Below are 21314 nucleotides of genomic sequence, written 5' to 3' on the forward strand. Positions count from 1 at the left end.
CCCCAAAAGGACACAACTGCCCCCTGCATCTGGTCGGCCACCAAGAGGAACGGAAACCGGAACTAAAGAGGGCCGTTTTGACTTGCTCCAGCGAGGCAGTTAAGCCTGATCTGGGCCTGATCCTACGACAGCTCTTCCGGTACTCCTCTGAGCGCCCCTTCTCCTCTCCGCGCGCCTCTCCGCGCGTGGGCTAACGTTGCGCGCTGGGCTTCCGCGGGCGGCGGAGCGTTGCCCGGCAGCTCCCCCTGGCGCTGCTCCCGCTGGAACTGCAGGCAACGGAGCACACAGAGCCAGGAGGAGGAGGGACGGAGGGCGGCCGCTTATATAACCGGGAAGCGGCCGGAGCGGCGTCAGGGGCCGGGAGAGAGCGATCGCTGCCATGTCCTTCTGCGTCTTTAGAGGAGGCGAGATCTATCAGGACCACTTCGAACCCGGTAAGGGGAAATCATCCCATGGGGAAAGATCGAATACACCCGGCGCGGGGCTGGATCTAGCCCGCAAAATCTCCACCCCACTCACTACCCGCGGCAGGCGCCGACGAAGAGGGGAACTGATTTCCCCTCCACGTCCCCGGGATCGGTGGATGGATGGATCGGCAGGATCCACGATATGGGCCACCCGGCGCGGGGATTACAATCTCTGGACATGGTGGTCTTCTTCGCCAACCTTGTGCCTTCCAGATACGGTTGGACTACAACTACTACAACTCCCATCAGCCCCCGGAGCATAGCTGCCAAGTTTTTCCTTTTCTCGCGAGGAAGCCTATTCAGCATAAGGGAAAATCCCTTAAAAAAAGGGATAACTTGGCAGCTATGCCCCGGAGGGCACCAGATTGGAGACGCCTGTCTCAAAGGGACACACCATCCGTCAGTTGTGTTTTTGTTTGGTCACATATTCATAGAACATCTGGGTGGGACAACTAACCTGGAGAAAGCTGGTTGGCCCCATGATTTATAGGGGGTTATGCAACCCCCTCTCTATAGAGGGTAGATTGGTGGGGGCACAGACTCGGCTGGCCCCCACAACTGTACAAAGAAAAATGCTTGTATGAGCACAAGCTGAGAAGAATATCAAGCGCCCTCCCTGTTATTTATGGAGATTTATAGTCCCAGAATGTAGATAGATGGCACAGCATCAGAGTGAGAAAAGGGACTGTTGTTGTTGTTATAATTTATATACCAAAGATATCAAGGCGGTTCAGAAGATTAAATGTACTTGGTACCTGTTGGGGTTAAGATGGAGCTAATAAATTAATTCTATTGTCTTAAAATTCTTTATGATTTCTTACTAACCCTTTACAATAAGGTCCCAGGGTAGGTTAAAAGAATAGAATATACAGTTATAAAAACAATTGATAATATGATGATGATGAAATGAAATGAGTGTGGTTAGAGTGCCTGGGCTAAGACCGGGGAGAACAGGGTTTGAATCCCCACTCTGCCATGAAGCTCACTCACTATGTGTGATCTTGGCCAGTCACGGCTTCTCAGCCTAACCTACCTCACAGAGTTATTGTGAGGATTAAACGAGGACGGGGATAACCATGTACATCACTTTGGAGCTCCCTGGAGAAAAAGGTGGGATATAAATGTAAGTAAATAAATGAATGAAAATAAAACCAGCAAAACCGTTCCAAATGGAACAGTAGTGTGTAAATTCTGCAAAAGGGGTGAGTTCCTCAAAACAGAAGCCCTTAGCTGTCAAAGGCCGAGGCAAAAAGAGGTGTATGTTCAGCGTATGGTGAAAGTCATACAATGAAGGTTCTTAGATATGCCTCTGTAGGGAGAGAGTCCCGCAAATTGGGGGCTGCTACCACAGAGAAAATTGTCTCTGGGACCGCCATTGCACCAAACACTTTTACCCCACCGTTTTTCAAGGTCACATTTGGCTTCCCCATTCCCTTCAAGAATAAAACTGGCACAGTGATGAAACATTGCTGTGGTTTCAAAAGCATCCTGTGGGTGGGATTAATTTCTCCTCCATTACCCAATGCAATCATGTCAGGTAGATCACACAAGCCAGCCGACAGAAGTTTACTGGCCCATGAAAATAATAATTAGCTGTCTCACAATTTAGAGACCCTTCCAGACTGCTGTTTTATGGTCGGTGTTTTCTGCAACGTGTAATGGACACGATAATCTTGCATTAGTGGTAGATTTATTCTGCTTGATTGGCTGTTCTGCAAGGCTTCCCTTTTGCGATTGCATTATTGTCATCTATTGCCACTACAGTGCAGCAAAAATAGGAAACTTATGGAAAATGTTCAGAAAAGGGCAACCAAAATGATCAAGGGGACAGAGCTACTCTCTAATGAGGAAAAGTTGCGGCATTTTGGACTTTTTAGTTTGGAGAAAAAGTGAGTAAGAGGTACATAATAGGGAGTTTATAAAATTATGCAAGGCACAGAGAAAGCGAAAGTCAACTTGTGGATAGCCGATGAAAGTGGATGTTGGAAGATTCAGGATGGAGAAAAGGAAGTCCTTATTAACACAGCATATATTTAAACTACGGAACTTGCTTTCAAATAGGATTGGACAAATTCATGGAGGAGAGGGCTATCAGAGGCTACTGATCATGATGGCTATGCTCTGCCTCCACAATCAGAGACAGTATACAGTACAGTACTTTGCAATCTCAGTTGCTGGAAACCACAGGAGGGGAGAGGGCTCTTGTGCTCAAATTCTGTTTGAGCACACAGGCATGTGGTTGACCACTGTGAGAACAGGATGCTGGACTTGATGGGCCACTAGCCTCATCCATCAAACTCTTCTTGTGTTCTAAGCAATTCTCACATGCTCCAGGCCTGTAGGTGAGTGGCTATTTGCAAGCCTAATAGAATCATATCTTGCCACCCTTCCAGTGTCTGCTGAGTTGTGAAAGAGGTTTATTCAGTGTCAGCAATTGTAAAGATGGAATTGGCACAGAAGTGGATAATGTCTATTCATTAAAACAGAAAATAGTACAATACAGTAAAAAAAAATTAAAAATGATTTGTTTAGCTGTAAGCCATGACAAAATATTAAAAGGCATTCAGAGTTGAGGCACAAATTGGGCTCAATTTCCTGGCTCCAATTAGGAGAAGTGCAGCGTAACCTAATTTTCCTTGTCAAATAGCCAAAAGCACACGAGTGTAATAAAATGCCTCTGCTGGTTACGCTCAGACGTATATTTTCCACAGGGATCTTTATGATACAGGACACTGGGTAAGGTAGTGAACAATGTCGTCTTATAGCCGTTTTACAAAACATACAGAAAAGCTGTTTCAAAGGTAATTTATTACACCAGCCATCTGGAAAAGACAGAGGCCATAACATTAAGTCTTAATTCTGGAAAAGCAATTCTCTGTGGACCTCTGATGCATTATGATGAACACAGAGAAGTGGGGTTGAGGTAACTCCTAGGGATGCAGGAAGCGGCCTTACGCTGAGACAGACATAGTGGTCCTTCCAGCGCAGTACTGTTGACATTGACTGAAAGTGGCTCTCCTTTTAGGCAGGGGACATTCCCAGTTCTACCTGCAGGTGCCATTGAGGACTGAACCTGGGACCACTCAGCTACTTCCCTTCTCACATATTTGATTGCTATGAAGGCAGCATTGAGGGGAGAAAGCATCTCTGCCCCATAAGTGACTGATACCCCGATCCTATTTCAAGCAGGAGGGGGAGGGGTTTGGCATGGAGAGATGCTTGCAGAGTTTGGACTGGATGCTCCATTGAGATGAGCGCAGCTTCTGTAAGCACTCTTGCTTCGAGCCAACCTGGGCATGCCTATAACCAGCAGATAAACTACTACCCGTTTGAATGCATTGTATATCTTCCAGGGACCTCATTCCCTTCTTCTTCCTGCTCCCATCTTTGTGCACAGGTATATACGCTTGCTCCAAATGTGGCTACGAGCTGTTCTCGAGCAGGTCCAAGTATGCTCACTCATCTCCATGGCCGGCTTTCACTGAAACTATCCACGACGATAGCATCTCCAAGTACCTAGAACGGCCGGGAGCCTTCAAGGTGAGTACTGAGGAGGAAGTGTTGCTGGGTTGAAATGGAGCGCAAGCTGAGCAAATTGTCCAGCCCTTGAATCTGCTTTCAGTGCCTAAGAGAGGAGTGTTCCTCAACGTCTTCCAGAGAATTCAGCCAACATTGTTGTCAGTGCATTGCATTCTAGTAGGTTGCTTTTGTCCGACCTTCCTTTTTTATATCTGATCTATGGCACTGCCTCCTCCAAATGCCAGTTGCAGCAACAGCCTGTCCAGATTGAACTGGCAAAGCACTATTGAGGCATTGGGGGGGGGAGGGGGTTACTGTGCATCTAATTAGAAGTTTCCGTCCGGCAGCTATTTTGCAATTTTAAAAACAAACACATTTCAAAAGCAAGCAGGAACTGATTTGTTAAGAAACTATTTATGAGGGGAACTATGTAGCACTACCCAGAAAGGTGTTAGGGGACAGAAGACACTGGGAAAGCTTCTAATTAAAGTTGCAAGGAGGCTGTGCTGAGAGGGACATTTTAGTTAACGTTAGAGAAGGGTCTATTAAGTCAGTGTTTCTCAACCAGTGTGCCTCCAGATGTTTTGGGACTACAACTCCCATCATTCCTGACCACTGGTCTTGCTAGCTAGGGATGATGGGAGTTGTAGTCCCAAGACATCTGGAGGCACACTGGTTGAGAAACACTGTATTAAGTCATATGTGTGACCACCATTCTAATTCTGCTTTCAACCGGTTGTGGGAAAGCAGTGCTAAGACCCTAGTGTGCAAGCTGGAGTTTTGTCTCTCTATTCCCTTTGCTTCATATGCTTCCCTTCTAGGTCTCATGTGGCAAGTGCGGCAACGGTCTGGGCCACGAGTTCATCAACGACGGCCCCAAAAGGGGTCAGTCTCGGTTCTGAATATTTAGCAGCTCTCTCAAGTTCATCCCTAAAGGTGAGCTTACGTAATTAACTGTGCATCTATTTGCAACTTTGCCCACTGACATCAACAGCTTTTGAAATGGCAGCTGCTGGATCCGGATTTCTCTTTCTATGTTTTCTAGACAAGAAGGACAAGGACCCGAGGGAGTAAATAGGCTGGAACACCCAGCCAATCAAATGCTGCTTCTAGCTGACCAATCCAACTCCGCACCAACCATCTAGGAGCTGTTGAGCACAACCCTTCTCTGTCGGCTGGGAATCTTTTTCCTTTGGACTGGCAGGATGGACGCTGGCAAATACGGAAAGAAAAATGAAGACTCTCTTCTTCTGGCTTTCATTTCTGATTGATACCCTCTGCATTTGCTACCTCCTGCTTTGAGGTCTTCCATTTCAACCTGTATCTTGGATCGAGTCTAGTTTAGAATGTTCTTCCCATCGCCCAGATGCTTTTCTCCTCCTCCTCCTCTTCCTCTTCTTCTTTTTGCTCAGGTGTGACCACCTTGTACCTGTGTCCCCCCTACCAAAGTCTGGGTTTTTCCTCCACTCAAAGCAGAGTGCCTGTCTGGCTCTGGAGTGAGTTGCCCCAGAAGATGGTATGATTCTGAGCAGGACTCTCATCATATCAATCCAGATTCACTCTGCCCAAACTAGCGTTGGATCCAAGGTGCATTTCAGATGCTACAAACCCCAGGGTAAAAAAAAACCATTTTGAGATGGGAGTAAAGAGCGGTGATAGAAGCCTTCATTTCCCCCAAGCAGCCTGTTGGCAAGTTCTGTTGCCACAGCTGCTGTTTTGACTTCCCTGCAGGGGCTTCTAGAAGCCCAGGTTTGGCTTACTGGCCTCCAGTTCCTAACCCCTCCTACAGGCTGTTGTGAATGTTAAGTTGTAACAGCTCATAGCCAGGGCTCCAAAGGGCCTTACAAAGCCCTATTTGGCTTAGCTGCAACTTTACCTGCCTCACACCTGACGTGGTATATGGCGCCAAGTGTTGGGCAAGGAAGCATCCTTTGGCCAAACTGACCTGGTGGAGGAAATGGGGAGGCCTGAGCTTACCCACCCTTAATGTAAACAGTTATCCAGCAGCCCAGGAACTTTTGTAACAGCAACTACAGTTCAGTAGCTGTGTTCTCCGGTATGACAGCCTTCTTCAACCTTGGGTCCTCAGCTGCAGCAGCACTACAACTCCCATCATTGACCATTTGTTAAGGTGACACGGGATGATGGGAGTTGTAGTCCAACACTACCTCAGAATCCAAAGTTGGAGAATTTGGACCTAGGACATGGTCTCCTGGAGCAAACCTTTTAGCATCACAATGCTGCTTTCTTTATGCCCCATGGAACTGCTAAAATTGCTTCCGTGATTGGGTCACTGCGACCACATCCTCAGAAATGTCCTCACACTGTCATGTGCCCCAGGTTTTGTTTTTTTGTCCATTCTTGCCCTTCCCTTGGATCAAACTCTACCATTTCCTGGCCTCTTCAGAAGTAAGTCTTTGTGGCATCTGAAACCATAGCCTAGCTTTGGGTTGTGCCCTGCCCCACATTGCTTTGGGGCATTTTCTGGCGTAGTGTCATTGTATGAATTGCCCCATGTAAACCCGTCTTGGAGAGCAGGGGTGAGGATGGTTTTATCTGAGCTACCCAGAAAATGCTCCAGGTAATGCATATTGGATTCCCAATATTTCCTCCCCTGGCAGGGCCCTTGTGCTTTTAATGCTGCCATTAAACTCAACCCCCCCACCCCCACCCCAGTTATTTTCATGGTCACAAAAGTTTCGCCTGCTAAATTTACCTCTTTGCGGTCACTGTTAAAGCAGGTGAGGGGAACGTGGTCCTCAAGATTTGCTGGGCATCAGCCCCAGCCAGCATGGCCAGTGGTCAGGGAAAACGAGAGCAACTTTGGGAGGGCCACAGTGTTCCCACCCCTGCGCTAAAGGCACAAGATCTCTCTCAGGAAACGGAAGCTGATAACCTAGTTTTCATCTAATTTTTGCATGTACTAGAAGTGATTCTCTCTCTAGCAGAGAAACAGGTCAATTGAGCATCCTTCTGACACCAGTTTGCATCTTTGCTATTGCGCTAAGATTTTGTATGTTTGTTATAAGCAAAGGCCACGGAAGGGCTAAGGAGTCATTTCCGAGTGCTTCATTTTTTAAGTGATGGATGGATTTGTCCAAGTTTTTGGTGGTGCAATTTAAATGTAAGAGGTAATCTGCAGTCCCTGAATTGCATTTCAGGTGAGACCCAAGAACCTCCAGTTTGGAAATACGAAGCTAATATGTTCCTTGCTCTTTTGAAGCCCTTGTTTGTTGTAAACATACAAACAATTTTATGCCTTGGTATCTGAATTTCTCTGGGTGCTCCAGAAGTCAGAATGAAGCCTCTTGCCCAAACTGCATATCGCTCAGGCTTTAGAAACAAACATTAGAAACCGAGATTACCTCTCAGTGCTCAAAGGGCTAATGCATAAGATTCATCTGAATCGGCACATTTCCTTCTTCCTCTTTGCCTTGTATCACAACAACAAGCTTCCTTCCCGCGCTGGGAAGGAGGACTTGCAAAACTTGCACCTCTTTGATTGGCTATTCAGCTGGAAACAGAAACTATGAATGTCCACCCAAGGCAAGGATGGGGGACCTGTGGCCCCCCTGAAGCTGCTGGGCTCCAGCTCCCATCATCCCCAGCCAGCATGGCAAATGGTCAGCGATGGTAGATGCTGAAGTTCAGCAGTATCTGGAGGGCCACTCCTTCCCCACCCCTGACTTCAGACCGTTTCTACAGACTTAGGTTAGAAGATTTTTTTTAAAGAGCTCAAAGTGAGTAAATGAGGGTGTAGACCAGTGCTTCCCAAACTTGGGTCTCCAGCTGTTTTTGGACTACAATTCCTATCATCCCTGACCACTGGTCCTGCTAGCTGATGGGAGTTGTAGTCCAAAAACAGCTGGAGAAATCCCAAGGTTTGCTTTAGGGAAACAGTGGTGGTACAGTTTAAGTTTAGATGGTTTATGGTGCCATTTGTATCAGTTGGTTTCTGCTTAATCTTCTGTTGTTAACATGATTAGGGAGTTGTGCTGCTGCTGCTGGACATGCAGTTCAAGTAGGATGGCACTCATCCATATTTGCACTGGTTGCTTGGCCTAATGATGGTTCCTTGTGCTTGCTTACATCCAAAGCTGAAAACTTCAGAACAGGTGGTCCATTGTGTCTTGATGAAGCACAAAAGGGGGGTCTGCTTTATGAGGCGATCTGCCGAGCAAATGCTTCATGTGCTTTGCAAATCATGGTCAAACTGGGAGTGTGACAATTCACCACCTGGATGTACCCTTAGAACCATTTTGCACACTCCACAGTGGAGAAGCTTTTCCTGGTTTCTGAAACGGCATAAGAGGTTTATGGAGGAAAGTGGCAAAGGTTGTTTTAGCTGAGGCAAAAGTGGGCTCAATGTACATACTGTGAACAATGACCTCTCAAACCTCAAGTATTTCCACACAGCAGTTTGAAACGCACACAAGTTAAAATGCATCTCATATTCCCCCCCCCATTCAATCTAGATTTACTCTTTCTGTGGAAAATCCACTAAGTAAAATCAAAAACAAAAAACAAGCGGTACAACAGAAACAGTAAAATTGTTGGGGGGAAATTAAGGGATAGCATTTTGATGACAATGACTCTGTGCGGACACTGCATTCAACTTGCAGGTGTGATCAGCACAAAGATGACAATCACCTGCTGTTTATTGGAAGTGTTCCTCAACTCTCTGAAAAGAACCACCTGATGTCTGCCTTCAGCCTGGTCTTATGAGCCTCAGGTGCAGAATCACACCCTGTATGTTTTCAAGACGGTTATGCAAGCTGCACTGTAGAAGTGAAGCTTTCCACTTCAGTGGTATCAAAATCAAAGTCCAAGAAGACAAAGTTTCATGCGGAGCCCTGTGAATATTTGCAGGGAATGACCTTTTCTCTCTCTCTCTCAAAAGTAGCAGTATTATTGGGTAATTTGCCCTCTGAGAGCACTTGATCAACACTTCTGTGCCTGTTTTGCCTTCCCTGGGAGACACAAGAAGGTATATTAGGGATTTTTTTAAAAATCAACTCTGAATGTAATGTTCCATCCAGCTTAGCAACTTGGCCAGGCTGCTGTTCACCTGTATAAATATGGATTAGATGATGTTAATAAAAATACTTTTCTTGGAAACAAAAATGTGTTTTGTTCAGTTTTGTGCTATGATAAGTGAAATTTGCTTAACTAGTTGAAAGGCTGTGGCGGACTGGGAAAGGCTTGTCATGCCTTGTATTGGAGCAAAAGAGAGTCTGGGCCACTTGAGGGGTAGGGGATCTTCTGTTGGATTCTCTCTCTCTCTCTCTCTCTCTCTCTCTCTCTCTCTGTGTGTGTGTGTGTAAGATTCATTCATTCCAGAAACAGAAGAAGAATCTATAAGATTCAAGAAGCGGCAGAAAGCTGAGATTGTTTTGACTATGCAGAATATGCAATGATACTTTCTGTGGAAACTGCTCTTTGGAAATGTGCAGTTTCTACAGTAAGAAGACCGCTAACAGCGTTCTGTGTAACTCCCCCCCCCCTCTTGCTTGTGACCTGCCACAGAAAGAGAGGCTTGAACTCTTGTTGGACTCTTAAGTATGCCTTTCCACAGCTTTAGGAATTTGCTACCAATTATGCTTTTATAACCTGTCAAGTAAAACTCTACACTTGATTGAATCTTTTATGGTGTTCATGAGTGTTTATTGTTTTCTGTGTGTAACTTCTGATAATGTTTTACTGACTGCATTTCTTGGTTAGTCTGGACCATTCTTTTGAGATGGTAAATACCTTAGTTCTTGAATCCAGGTCAAAGGTCAAATTCACACATAATACATGCCCTTAAGGTAGGATTTTAAGGATTTGCAAGTGGAAAGAACTGCTGGCAAAGGTTTTTCCAAGATATTTCCCTCTGCAGAGGAAACATTTGGGGTCATTCAGATGGCTTCAGGATTGCTCTCTACTATTTCAGACATGTGGTTTATGCACTTATGTTTGTGTGTTTACCTTCTGCACCTATGAATGTTCATTTTATTTATGATGCCTTAGAATTCTTATAACAATTGGAAATGAAATTGTCAATGAGGCAACTGTGGAATTTGTTGGACCTTACATTCTTGGTAAAGTTTTAGTTCCAACAGATATCATAGTGAAGTTTCCCATGACTACTATAGTGCTCCTTTTTGAATGTTTGGTAATCTATATACGGTACATACTGTACTTTTAATCTGCCTTCAGTGTTCCAAATCATGGACTACTTCACAGGATGTTTCTGTACCCAACAACAGACATCAATAATGAGTAGTTTTTATAAAACAAGCTTTATTCATAGGAGTCTCTTCTAGAACTGAAACTCAAGGCCTAAAAAACTACCAGATCACTCAAAGACCAGCCCTCAAATATACAAATCCTTAACATTAAGGGAGTGTCAAAAATTACAGGCGCTATCATTACACTGTCTCTACAGGTACAAGTGTTTATGCGAATCAGTGCACACCAGTTGGTTTTTACAGCTCAGTTTTTTATTCACATGACATATCTAATCTAAAGGCTGCTTTTCTCCCATCTGCAATTAGAGGACAATCACAGAATCACTGAGTTGAAAGGGACCCCCAAGGGTCATCTAGCCCAGCCCCCTGCAATGCAACAATCACAGTCCAGGAATCCCTGACAAACGGTCAGCCAGCCTCTCTTAAAAAACCTCCAAAGGAGAGTATACAATCTTCCAAGAGAGTCTTGTTACGGAAAAAATCTAGGTGTGAGGCTACTCAGCCACCTAGCTCGTCAGGCAAGGGTCTGCGGTTCACTGCGGAGATAAAGGAAGGAGCAAACCAGCAAAGTTTATTACTGCGCAGCAGGTTCAAGCCAAGACTGAACACTGAGAACAGGGTCACAAGAACTTTTTAAACTTCCCACCTGAATCCCATAATGCATTTCAAAAGCATCATTCCTACATCACTGTTCCATAGTAGCTAAACGTCAGAAAAGGGGAAGTACAAACAATATTAACATACTGGTAAACAAGATTAACATAAGGGTAATGGTTCAGGGCAAAAGTAAATGTGTGATCAGTACCGGGAGGAACTTCTTGAGTATTCACAGAGAAAGAACAATAAGGCCCTGGCTTTGCATCGGCTGTCACCTGGGTGGGTCTGATTATGGGATTAGGCTGGGCCAACAATCAGCTCAGCAAAGTGCCTCTGGGCACTTCCTGGAGTACCTTTTCAAGGGCAAAATAGTGTCGGAATGGGGAAAACTGGAGTTGATTTTATATGATTTTTAAAACTAAGTAACTTCCCTGAGCTGTCAAGTCGAAAGGATACATTTATGCATAATATTTATAATAAATATGTCCCCCCCGGTGATTTCCATAACAGTCTGTTCTATTGTCGAACAGCTCTTCCCATTAGAAAGGTGGGAACATCCTATACATGTCCTATACATGTGGACATCCTATACATGTCCACTCAGAAGGATTTACCTGGGAGTAAGCCCCACTGTGACTGAATACAAAGAAGCTTTCTTCTGAGTAGACATGCATAGCCTTGCATCTTCAGTTAAAAATGAACGCCACCACTGGCCAGAATTCTTTATGGGCCCCAACAAACTTAACTAAAAAAACTACCTCCCCTCCTCTCCAAGCTCCCGATCTGTGTGCATTTAGAAAGAAAGGCATGAAATCCTCTTTTGGCTGCAGCCTTCCCCCCCCCCCTTTTGCTTACGAGTGCCCTCCTCTGCCGCCCAACCCTGCTGAGCTAAAAAATTGAACGCCCGCATCGATTTCCAAAGGCAGCTCCGCCTTCTGCCAATCTCCGGCCCTTTGCCCCGCCGCATCCAGGGATTCCTAAAACACACCCGGAAGCACCCTCTCCAGGTGGCGAGATGTGACACTCTACAATTCTTATCTCTGTGTGTCTTTCCCCGGCTTAAATCCTGGAGACGGAGGTTGTCGCTGGGCGGGTCGGAAGTGATGCCAATTGAAACTCTGGGCGCGGGAATCGAAGCGGGCGGAGGCGGCTGCAGGTGGGCGAGAGCGGAGGAGAGCGGGGCTTGTTGCTGTGTGTTTGTGGCTTGTTTTGTCTTGCAGTTCTAGCCCGGCGGTGGGTTTGGGATGTGCAGAAAGAGTGGCGGGGGCTGGGGGGCAACAGTTGGAAGGAATAAGCTACAGTAATGGGAGGGAGCTGGAAACTCACCCAGTTTACGTGAGGGGAAAGAGGGTTGGGGGCATGACAAGGTGGGGGCTTTAGCCGGGTGGCGATTGAGGCGCGAAAACAAACGGCTGGGGTGACGGATTGGGGGGCAATTGTATCATGGCAAAGTGGGGTGTGTGTGTAAAGTTTCCAGTGTAAAGTTTGGGGTCACTTCAATTGTTGGTGAAGTCAGCAACGTACTAAAAATGGGCTAAATGTACTAAAAACTAAAAATGGATTATTTAAGAAAAGTAGAGAAAATATGTGAAGCAGTTGAAAAAGATGAAAATGGTAACCATGTAAGGGTGGAGGGGAATCTTAAGGAAATCTTAAATATATAATAATAATAATAATAATAATAATAACAACAGTTAATAATAATAATAATTAATAACATTTATTATTTATACCCCGCCCATCTGGCTGGGTTTCCCCAGCCCAGCCACTCTGGGTAGCTTCCAGCAAAATATTAAAATAATAATTCATAAAATACAATAAAAATGATGATGATGATGCTTAATGTTAGAATTTAAATGTGCAATGTAAAACTCAATAAAAAAGATTATTAAAAAAAAGTGTAGGTGAAGTCATGTCTTCTCTGAGTTTCCATTTCCCCCCATGCATGTTAGGAACACAGGAAGTGCACTGCCTTGTACTGTACTGAGCTGGACCATTTGTCCATCTAGCTCAATATTGTCTACACTGACTAGCCATGGCTCTCCAGGGTTTTAGGCAGGAGTCCCGTCCCCCCAACCCTTCCTGGTGTTGCAAAGGACTGAACATGGAACTTTCTGCATGCAAATCAGATGTGCTACTGCTGAGTTAGCGCACATGATGATTGAAGCTGGTTAAAAATGGGCAGGTTTTCATCGTACAGGCATCAATGACAAATGCCCTCTCCCCCCCCCCATTCCCTCTTTCTAGCTTTTTCCAGCCTTGACAAATTGCACGCTTTGGGAGTTACCCTTCAAGAGTCATGGAGTCCACTGAAGAAGAGGGGAGTGTTATCTTGATTGATGACGATGAAGCTGAGAGTTGTATTTTGTTGGTTGAGGATGCAGGTAACTGCTTTATATAGATAGATATAATTTTCTCAGTAGAGTCTCTGGAAACTTTCTCATTTTGTCCGTTTGAACTGTGGGTGGGCTCCTTGTTCTTTGTATTGCTATAGAGTACAGTGCATGGGATAAAAGGAAGCAGAATAAGAAAGTGAGTGTTCATTTAAAAAACAAACAAACTGTCCTCTAAAAGCTCCCTATCTAGGTGCTTGTGGCAGGCCAGGAAGATTTGGACTATTTGGAAAGAATTTGTGATTTTTGTCTTTTTGTTACTTTTCTTGCACCATCAAGAACTTGAAAAGGAAACAGAACACACCAGGAGCATTTGTGGTCTTATTTGCAAAGCTGTATAAAACACTAATAAGGTAGGGTCAGTGTAGAGTAGTGTATTGTACCTGTAAAGGATTCTTATATCCCCCAAGCAAGTAGGTAACTAACTAACTAACTACAAGCCTGTGTTGTTTTCTGAAATATTTTGGGCACCATCTAGTTCTTAGCTGTTGCAAAAAAATAACTGTCAAATAATCAAATATTTATTACCAACCGCTAAAGAAAGTACAAAATATATTTAAAGTACAAAATCAGATCCTCAGAAGAACACAGACAATAAGAGCTAACAATCATAGCAGGTCTAAGAGTGATTACATATTTGATATTTGTCACTTGATCTTTGTTAATAAAGTTTTGCTACTGCATTTTACTATTGGGGCCACTGGTGAAAAGCTAAACAGAGCTGCAAAGGAAGATGTCTTTTAAATATAAAGTGATTCTTACTGAAATTTAGTCCTGACATTCTTTGTTGATGTACAAAAATGAATAAATTCAAGCAACCCGACGAAACAATAAGGGATAAGGCAACAATCTGGAAGACGAAAGGAAGTACCGTATTTTTCTGTCTATAAGATGCCCCCTATTTTGGGGGCCTCAAAATTTAGAAAATAGGGGGATTGAGCTTTTGGGGAGGATTATTTGGGGGGGATGCCGAAAATCACTCACCCGCCAGAATGCAGCACACAACCGCTCACGCCGCTTACAATCTCGGGCTCGGGTAAGCAATTTTCGGCATCTCCCCCCCACCCCCCAAAAAACAATTAAGTGGCCATTCGCCGCTTAAAAACTCAGGCTCGTGCTTGGTTCTGGCGGGTGAGCGATTTTTGGCATTGGCTGCTTGATTTTTGTGGGGGGAATCCCGAAAATAACTCACCCGCCAGAACGTAGCACACTGCTGCTCGCGCTGCAGCTGCTTGATCGCCGCCATTAACCACGCTGGCACTGATTTTCGGGATTCCCCGAAATGTGGTTTATGAATTTGCCCTAACTCTCAACACGCTCTCCTTTTTCTTTTAAAGCCTGTGGTCTGGGCAATGCCGTTCTAAAATTGCAGTGAAATGGTATTCAGTATTTTTTCCTTTTACAGAAGAGATTCCCTTGAAAGGGGAGAATACAGAAGAAGCTGTGGATGAGGAGGTGATAGTTACTTTCTGCAAGAGAGCAAAAGTGATGCCCCATGCGAGATACGACTGCCCGACCTACCCCTTTGAGTATGTATCATGCCACAGAGGAGAACAAAAGGGAATTCCACAAACACACCTTCCACTGGGGAAAAACCACACACATTCTGCTTAAGCACAGTTGCATCGGTGCAGATCTAGTTGCTAATGTTGCACTGGTACAGATCTAGTAGCAATATTTGCAGCTGAGAAGGGGGGGATGGGGAACTTTTGGTGCTTGAAAAGTGGCTGGACAACAGATCCCGCCGGCCTAAAAAAGTATGACCAGTCGTCTGGGGTGATGGGAGTTGTAGTCTAGCAACATCTGGAGGGTCAAAGGTCCCTGCATTTGGTTCAGAAGACTGAGGGTTCTTGACTCCCAAACATTCATTATGTCTCTCCTTCAAATAGCTCCTGTAGCAAAGGGGCCAGATGTAGTCCTCCATATATCTCTGGCCCATGGAGCAGAGTTCAACTAAGAATGGTCCCATGGGCCTTTCTTAGTCCATCTCCACTCCATGCTCTCCTTGAGTGCTTTTGCCTGGTTCAAGATCTTGCTTAACTGGAAGTGGGTGAGTGAGAGTGTTTTTGTTTTTGTTTTACTTTTGTGGGGCCAGAATCTATTGCAAAGAGTCACTTTTGCCTATGGCGCAGCCACCAATGGCTTGCAGCCCCCAGAAGCTTGTCCATGAGGAAATGCAGGCTTTGGCCTGAAAAAAGATTCCCCATCCGTCTCATAGGGACATTTTAGAATGAGGGACATAACAGAAGTTGAAAGTGCAGTGCATTGAAACCCTTTTATGATCTGCTATCATAACTTGGAGCTGTTTCTTGTCTGCTTTTAGGCAAGTGGAATGTGAAACATCTTGCCCCCTTGGGAGAAACGCAGAAACATGCAGCGAGTGCTACTGCTACATTTGTGACAAGGTTGCTGCAGAGGTAAGGAGGGCTTTTGGGATGCAGGACTCCTATTTCTGCAGAGACCTTTGTCTCCCTAGAGTGGTTGGGTTACACCACAGGTTCCGATGTACCTGCAGACTCCTTCCTGGTGCCCACAGGATCCTGCCCCCTTGCTGCTGAAACTTGGCTTGAAAGTAGCCCTCTATTCCAGCTGATATAAGTTATTTTCAAGCCTAATTGCAGTGCAGGTGGACAGTTTCAGTGTGTATGTGTTACATAATGATAGTGGTTAATTCCTCCATCCTGCTGTGACTTGCCTCTCACACCCTGAAAACGCCCCTGTGTCACAATTAGGTTTGGGGGGGAGGGAAGAGCCTTCTGATGTCTCCATCTAAAGCAGGGCTAACATTTGGCCCTTTGGATGTTGCTGGACTACAGCTTTGGCCATTGGTCATGTGGACTGGGTTGATGGTTGTTGAAGTCCCACAACATTGGAAAGCCACATGCTCTCGGCCCCTGTTCTAAAGAGTTGCTGAGTATTAAAAGCTAGAGACAAACACAAGAGACAAGAGCAATTTCCTTCTGTTCTGGATGTCAGTATCCAGGGGCATCTATATGGCTGCTTCTGGAAGTAGATGCTGGCTTTTGCTTTTTTCCCAGCAGGGTAGCACTTAGATTATTCTCCCAAGGAAACTTGATCGAATACTGTTCCATTCTCTGCAGTTTCCTGTCTCCGCTTATGTGATTCCTTAATATGCTGAGGAAATGGTAGGGGCCCTCAGAGCGGGAACCATTTGCAGGCTGCAAGGAACTTACAGATATTGTGGATTTGATAAAGTCCAACCTTCCTTTCTCCTTTTCCTTCCTCCAGTGTAAAGATTGGGTGACGCCTTCGTTTTGCCATTGCAATGCACACAACAAAAGCAAATTCTGGAAGGATCAGTGGCATTCTGCTCTCACTGGCAATCTCTCTGAGTTCAACTTGGAGCTCTCAGAAATCGATGCCGATGTCCAGCATGGGGGTGAGTGGAGGCACATCAGTGCCACCAGGAATTTGTTGTGTTAAGAATATGGGCAGTTTGTTGATTACATTTCTACCCCATCTTCCTCGCAAGGACCACAAGAAAGTGTAGGTAAGATTCCCAGGTGTTCTCCACCTGGGCAGTGACCAGTTCTAAAAGGCCAACATCGCAACATTTGCCCTCCACAGTTAAAAAGTGAGTTGTAAAGATGTGTTATATTTACTCCGTTACTTAATGCCGGTGTGGAGAGCCTTTGGCTCTGTGAATGTTGCTGAACAACAACTCCCAACATCTCTTGCCATTGGCCTTGGTTGCCAATGTTGTTTGGAGCTGTAGTTCCCCCAAGCTTGACTTACCAAAGAGAAATGTCTCAATTCCGAAAATATGAAGATGAATAAACAATGATTTGCTCGTGGGGCCATATACCATTATATAGAGCAGGGATTGCCAGATTTTGAATAGCTGAGGAACTTCTCTGCCCTGTGGGATGGAGACGTCCAGATAATGGCTTATGTCCACCCACTGCCTGGGACAGGCAGGGTCATACTAGATTTGTAGACTGCTGCTGGTTGAAGAGGCTCCTCCTCGGTTCCTTCCCTGTGTGCCTCTCTCAGCTCTCTGAATAGCATCGCCATCTATCGTGGATCCTTTTCTGGTTGCTGTGCTCTATTTCCAAGTGTCTTCTTCCACTTCACAGCTTCTGTCGAACAAGGGCCCTTACGGAACAACACAGTGCTGGAACTTGCTCGGCTTTTTTGTACTTATTACTTCCGAACACCATCCTCTGGGTATGAGGCCAGCACTGCCACCCACCATGGTCACCAGGGGGCAAGCACATCCCGCATTACGGGCAGGGAGGATGGATATAATGCATTTCCCAGCACTTCTGCTTCTTGGTCCTCCCAAGCCTCTAATGCATCTGCTGCTCATGGGGTTCCCTCTTCCACGGCAGCCTCTACCTTGGTTCTGGCCCCAGGCATCGCTCTGGATCTCTACCAAAGCATTAAGCATCCAGCGATGGGAGTGATCAAGCAGGCGAAGGCTACAGTGGGTCGCAAGCGCCATAGGTCAGCAAATGGTGCGAGGTCAAGCAGGTGGCGCTCTTCTTCTGAGCCGTCTTCAGTATCCTCACCCAGAAACCACAAAAGGTCTAAGAGGAAGGCAGCTGACAAGGCATTCGGGAAGGTTGCTGAGCAAAGGGACACCAGACATCGCCATAATTCTGGGAAAAGACAAGAGGAATGGTTGTAAGCCTGCAGGCAATTTGGAGAAGGGAGCAGAGGGAGGACATTTGGACCAAAGTCCTTCAGACCTCTAAGCTTCTCAATCCCAATGACTATGAACCTCTTTTGGACAGAGTACGTTCCACCTTAGATCTTCAGGATCCAGTTCCACTGCCTCCGCAGCAGCCTAAGAGAGCTGGCTTTGGGAAGCTCACCATCAGAGAAATTCCTCTACTTCCTGAATTTAAGGAAATGGGTTGCACCTCCACAGTGGAAGAGAAACACAAGTGTGGCAGAGAGTTTACAACCTCTGACTTTTGTCTTCTGGGTTTCTGGGGTTTTTTCTGTTGTTGCTACAATAAACCTACAATTAAAATTATGGACTGGTCATTTCTTCGTCAGAGGGCAAACAGGCAAATTTTAGCGGGATCAAATACTCCCCCCCCCCTGTATATCCTTTCCCACCGGCATTCATGGAGATGTTGAAGGTGCCCCTGGTAAATACTCCCAACGGGTGCTTCTCCCAGGTGCCATTGTTCATCGGGATGGAAAGATGATCCTTCAAGACCGACTTCACGGCTTGTCTGACAAAGCTTTGTGTAAGGCCCACAAATCAAAGGCAATGGTCCTTCAAGCTGCCCTGGCTGCCTCCATTATGGCTCGGACTTCCTTTGTTTGGCTGCATGATAGGCTGGTGAAGAATTGGAAACCCTTAAAAGTTCTCTCCGCTGGCAATACAAGGCAACTGCCTTCATTGTGGATGCAACTTGGGATGCCATTCAGTGTTTGTCCAGGGCCATTGCTCATGCAGTTGTGGCACACAGATCTCTGGGTTTTGCATTCTTCATTGGACTTGGCTTTTTGGGACGCCTTTAAATGGCATACACCTCTTTGACGAAGAGTTGCCGAAAGATGTATTGAGGAAAACCAAAGGCAAGAAAACAGCTGTGCCTTCAGTTCAAAAGAAGCAAGAGTCGAGGCACTCATGTATCCTTTGAAGGCAAAGAATCTCTCTGTATTGAGGACAATAAACGCCATATAATTTTCCTCAATACGCAGAGATACGTTCCAGCCATCTTCCTCATCAAAAGTCTCCCTTAAAACAGTGACCTGCCATCTCCTTGACATCCATGCAACTGAGTTCATTCCCGAGGGGGAGAGAAACTAGGGGGTTCTTCTGTCATCTTTGCAGTGTTGAAGAAGTGGTGTGTGCCAAACCACAGTGGACCTGAAGTATATCAGGTTTAGAATGGAGACCCAGTTTCGGCAGGGGAAACCCTTTGTCTTGGAGATTTCCCAGGTTCCGTCGACTTAACTGAAACCTCTCCATGTTCTGATAACAGAACCATGCAAGACATTTGTCCACTTCTGTTATCAGAATAAGCATTAGCAGTATCCACTGTTTCCCTTTGTCCTGGTGTTCCCCTCCCCTCCCCTTGGGGAATTCTCAAAACTCATTGTCTCAGTGGTGGTCTCCTTGTGCCTTCAAAGAATACATGAGTATCCCTACCTTGGCCAGGTCGTCTTGTCAGCAGGCATCTCTGGGCTAAGCAGGCCATCATCAACACCTTCCAGTCTCAGGGATTTTTAAATTGAGCCCCCTCTAGCCTTCCCAGTCCATCAAGTACTTAGGAACTCAGACTGCCATTAGTCAGCTGAGAGGAAACAGACGCTGAGGCAGGATTTTACCAGTATCTATTCCAAAAGGTCAGACAATGTCATCATTTCCCCCATAAACCTGGCCTGTTAGGCTTCATTATTTCCTGCACCATGGTTGTCGCATGAACCAGATTTTACATGCACCCCTTTCAGTGGCTCCTGTTGCTATTTCAGTTCACAGCAGTGGGAGGAAATCTGCAAAACTTCAATGTGGGGTGGTGATGGTGACAGTCGATGCCATGTTGGATGGGAAGGCACAGTGTCGGGGACAAGTATTCCCAGGATCCTGTTCTCTGGCAGAGGCCCATCACAGCATAAACTGGCTGGAATGCAGAGCTGTAGGCTTCTCTAACTTGGTTCATCAAGTTTACAGGCTTGTCAAAACTAAATAACATGGTGGTGAAAGATGTTGGAGGCGGCATGAGATCAAGAGCCCTCTAACCTCAAGCGGACGTTGCCCTGGTGTGTGCAGGGCACCACCTGCAATGGCTCTTGGTGGAACACATCAAGGGCTCTTTGAAACCAGACAGCAGATTTTCTGAGACCCAGAAGAATGGAGCCTGTCAGTCTCTGCGTTCAAGACTGACTTTGTAACCTCAGTGTTTTCACTCTCATGTCACGCTTATTGCATGGCATAGAAGACACCGATGTTGTCAACAGCCTTGGCCTGTACATAGTTATGTCAATGCCAAGCCTAATCAGGATTCTACCAAAAGAAGAAATCCAGGTCGCACAAGCAACAGTGAGATTGGTAGTCCTTTTTTTGGCCATGGAGGCTGTGGTTTTTGTTTTGTTCTGTTAAGTGTGACTGCATTTACTCTAAGAGGGTCTGGACCTTGCACTCAGGCCATCAATGTGCATAGGCATGAGCTACGCAGCGCTTCTCCGAACCCGGGGTCCTGTGCCTGTCCTTGTGAGAGGCGAGCGGTGGCAGCGGGACAAGCGGTGAGAAAGGGTTCCTTTCTCGCCGCTTGTCCCTCCACCGCAGCCTGCCCGCCTCACTCGAGTATAAGCTGAGGGGGGCTTTTTCAGCACAAAAAAATGTGCTGAAAAAGTTGTCTTACACTTGAGTATATACAGTACTTCTTTGTTTCGGGGTTCACAATAGGCCAGAACATTCAGAGACACAGTGGGCATACTCTATGGGTGAATGTGGAAGCAAATAGGAGTTCAAAAAATATTTTATTTCTTGTGCCCCACATTTTGGTAATTGTTGTGTGAGACTCTTTGAGACTCCTAGTGGGTGGTAGCAGCAGGTTCCTTAATTTGTGATCTATAACTCGGGGTGGCTCATCTGTGGCCCCCCCAGATTTTGCTGGACTCCCAAGTTCCCACTATCCCCAGGAGTGCAGCAATGCCTCGGAGGACTACTGGTAAACCAACCCTGTATTATTTTAATCTAATTTTTACTTAATGTTAATTGCATTTGATTGCCCCTCCTCCCAAAAGATGCCCAGGGCAGGTCGCAAGAGTTTAAAATGGTTTAAAACAAATTGCAATTGCAACAGTCGGGTGGGCCCTATCAATATAGCATTGCCGGAAGCTTCACAGGAGAACGGTGTGGGAGATCAGCCTCTTTCTGAGTGACACAGCATGTATTGGGAAGAAATAAGCATTTTTGTTTTCTGCCATCCCCACCCCAATTCTCTGCTGTAGGGGTACTCCTGCAGAAATTCGTGCATGATGTTTCTGTGGAATATAACAAGTATCTGTCTGGAAATAGAATTGCTCCAGACTTCCGCGAATGCCTTTGCCATCGGAATTTGGGTCCTGGGCAGTGTGAAAAATGCAGCTCCTCCCCTCTGTATATTGTGCACAGGTAATGT

General features: G+C 45.7%; 2 protein-coding genes across 2 annotated transcripts in view; both read left to right on the plus strand.

Moving 5' to 3' along the window:
- The first annotated feature begins 205 nt into the window (after positions 1 to 205).
- On the plus strand, positions 206 to 9626 carry MSRB1 (methionine sulfoxide reductase B1). Its single transcript, XM_035131545.3, has 4 exons — positions 206 to 434; positions 3865 to 4007; positions 4808 to 4922; positions 5032 to 9626. The coding sequence occupies exons 1-4, from the start codon at positions 380 to 382 to the stop codon at positions 5058 to 5060; spliced, it is 342 nt and encodes a 113-aa protein (XP_034987436.1). The 5' UTR covers positions 206 to 379; the 3' UTR covers positions 5061 to 9626.
- A 2249-nt stretch (positions 9627 to 11875) lies between these two features.
- Positions 11876 to 21314, plus strand: part of LOC118092887 (uncharacterized) — a 35347-nt gene continuing 25908 nt past the window's right edge. The window contains exons 1-6 of the mRNA XM_035131544.3: positions 11876 to 11969; positions 13061 to 13197; positions 14612 to 14735; positions 15530 to 15623; positions 16456 to 16606; positions 21145 to 21307. Coding sequence (XP_034987435.3) covers positions 13113 to 13197; positions 14612 to 14735; positions 15530 to 15623; positions 16456 to 16606; positions 21145 to 21307 — 617 coding nt within the window. The 5' untranslated portion in view covers positions 11876 to 11969; positions 13061 to 13112. The remainder of the gene's footprint in view (positions 11970 to 13060; positions 13198 to 14611; positions 14736 to 15529; positions 15624 to 16455; positions 16607 to 21144; positions 21308 to 21314) is intronic.

This window comes from Zootoca vivipara, chromosome 13, assembly GCF_965207765.1.
Source record: "Zootoca vivipara chromosome 13, rZooViv2.hap1.1, whole genome shotgun sequence".
Taxonomy (NCBI): Eukaryota; Metazoa; Chordata; class Lepidosauria; order Squamata; family Lacertidae; genus Zootoca; species Zootoca vivipara.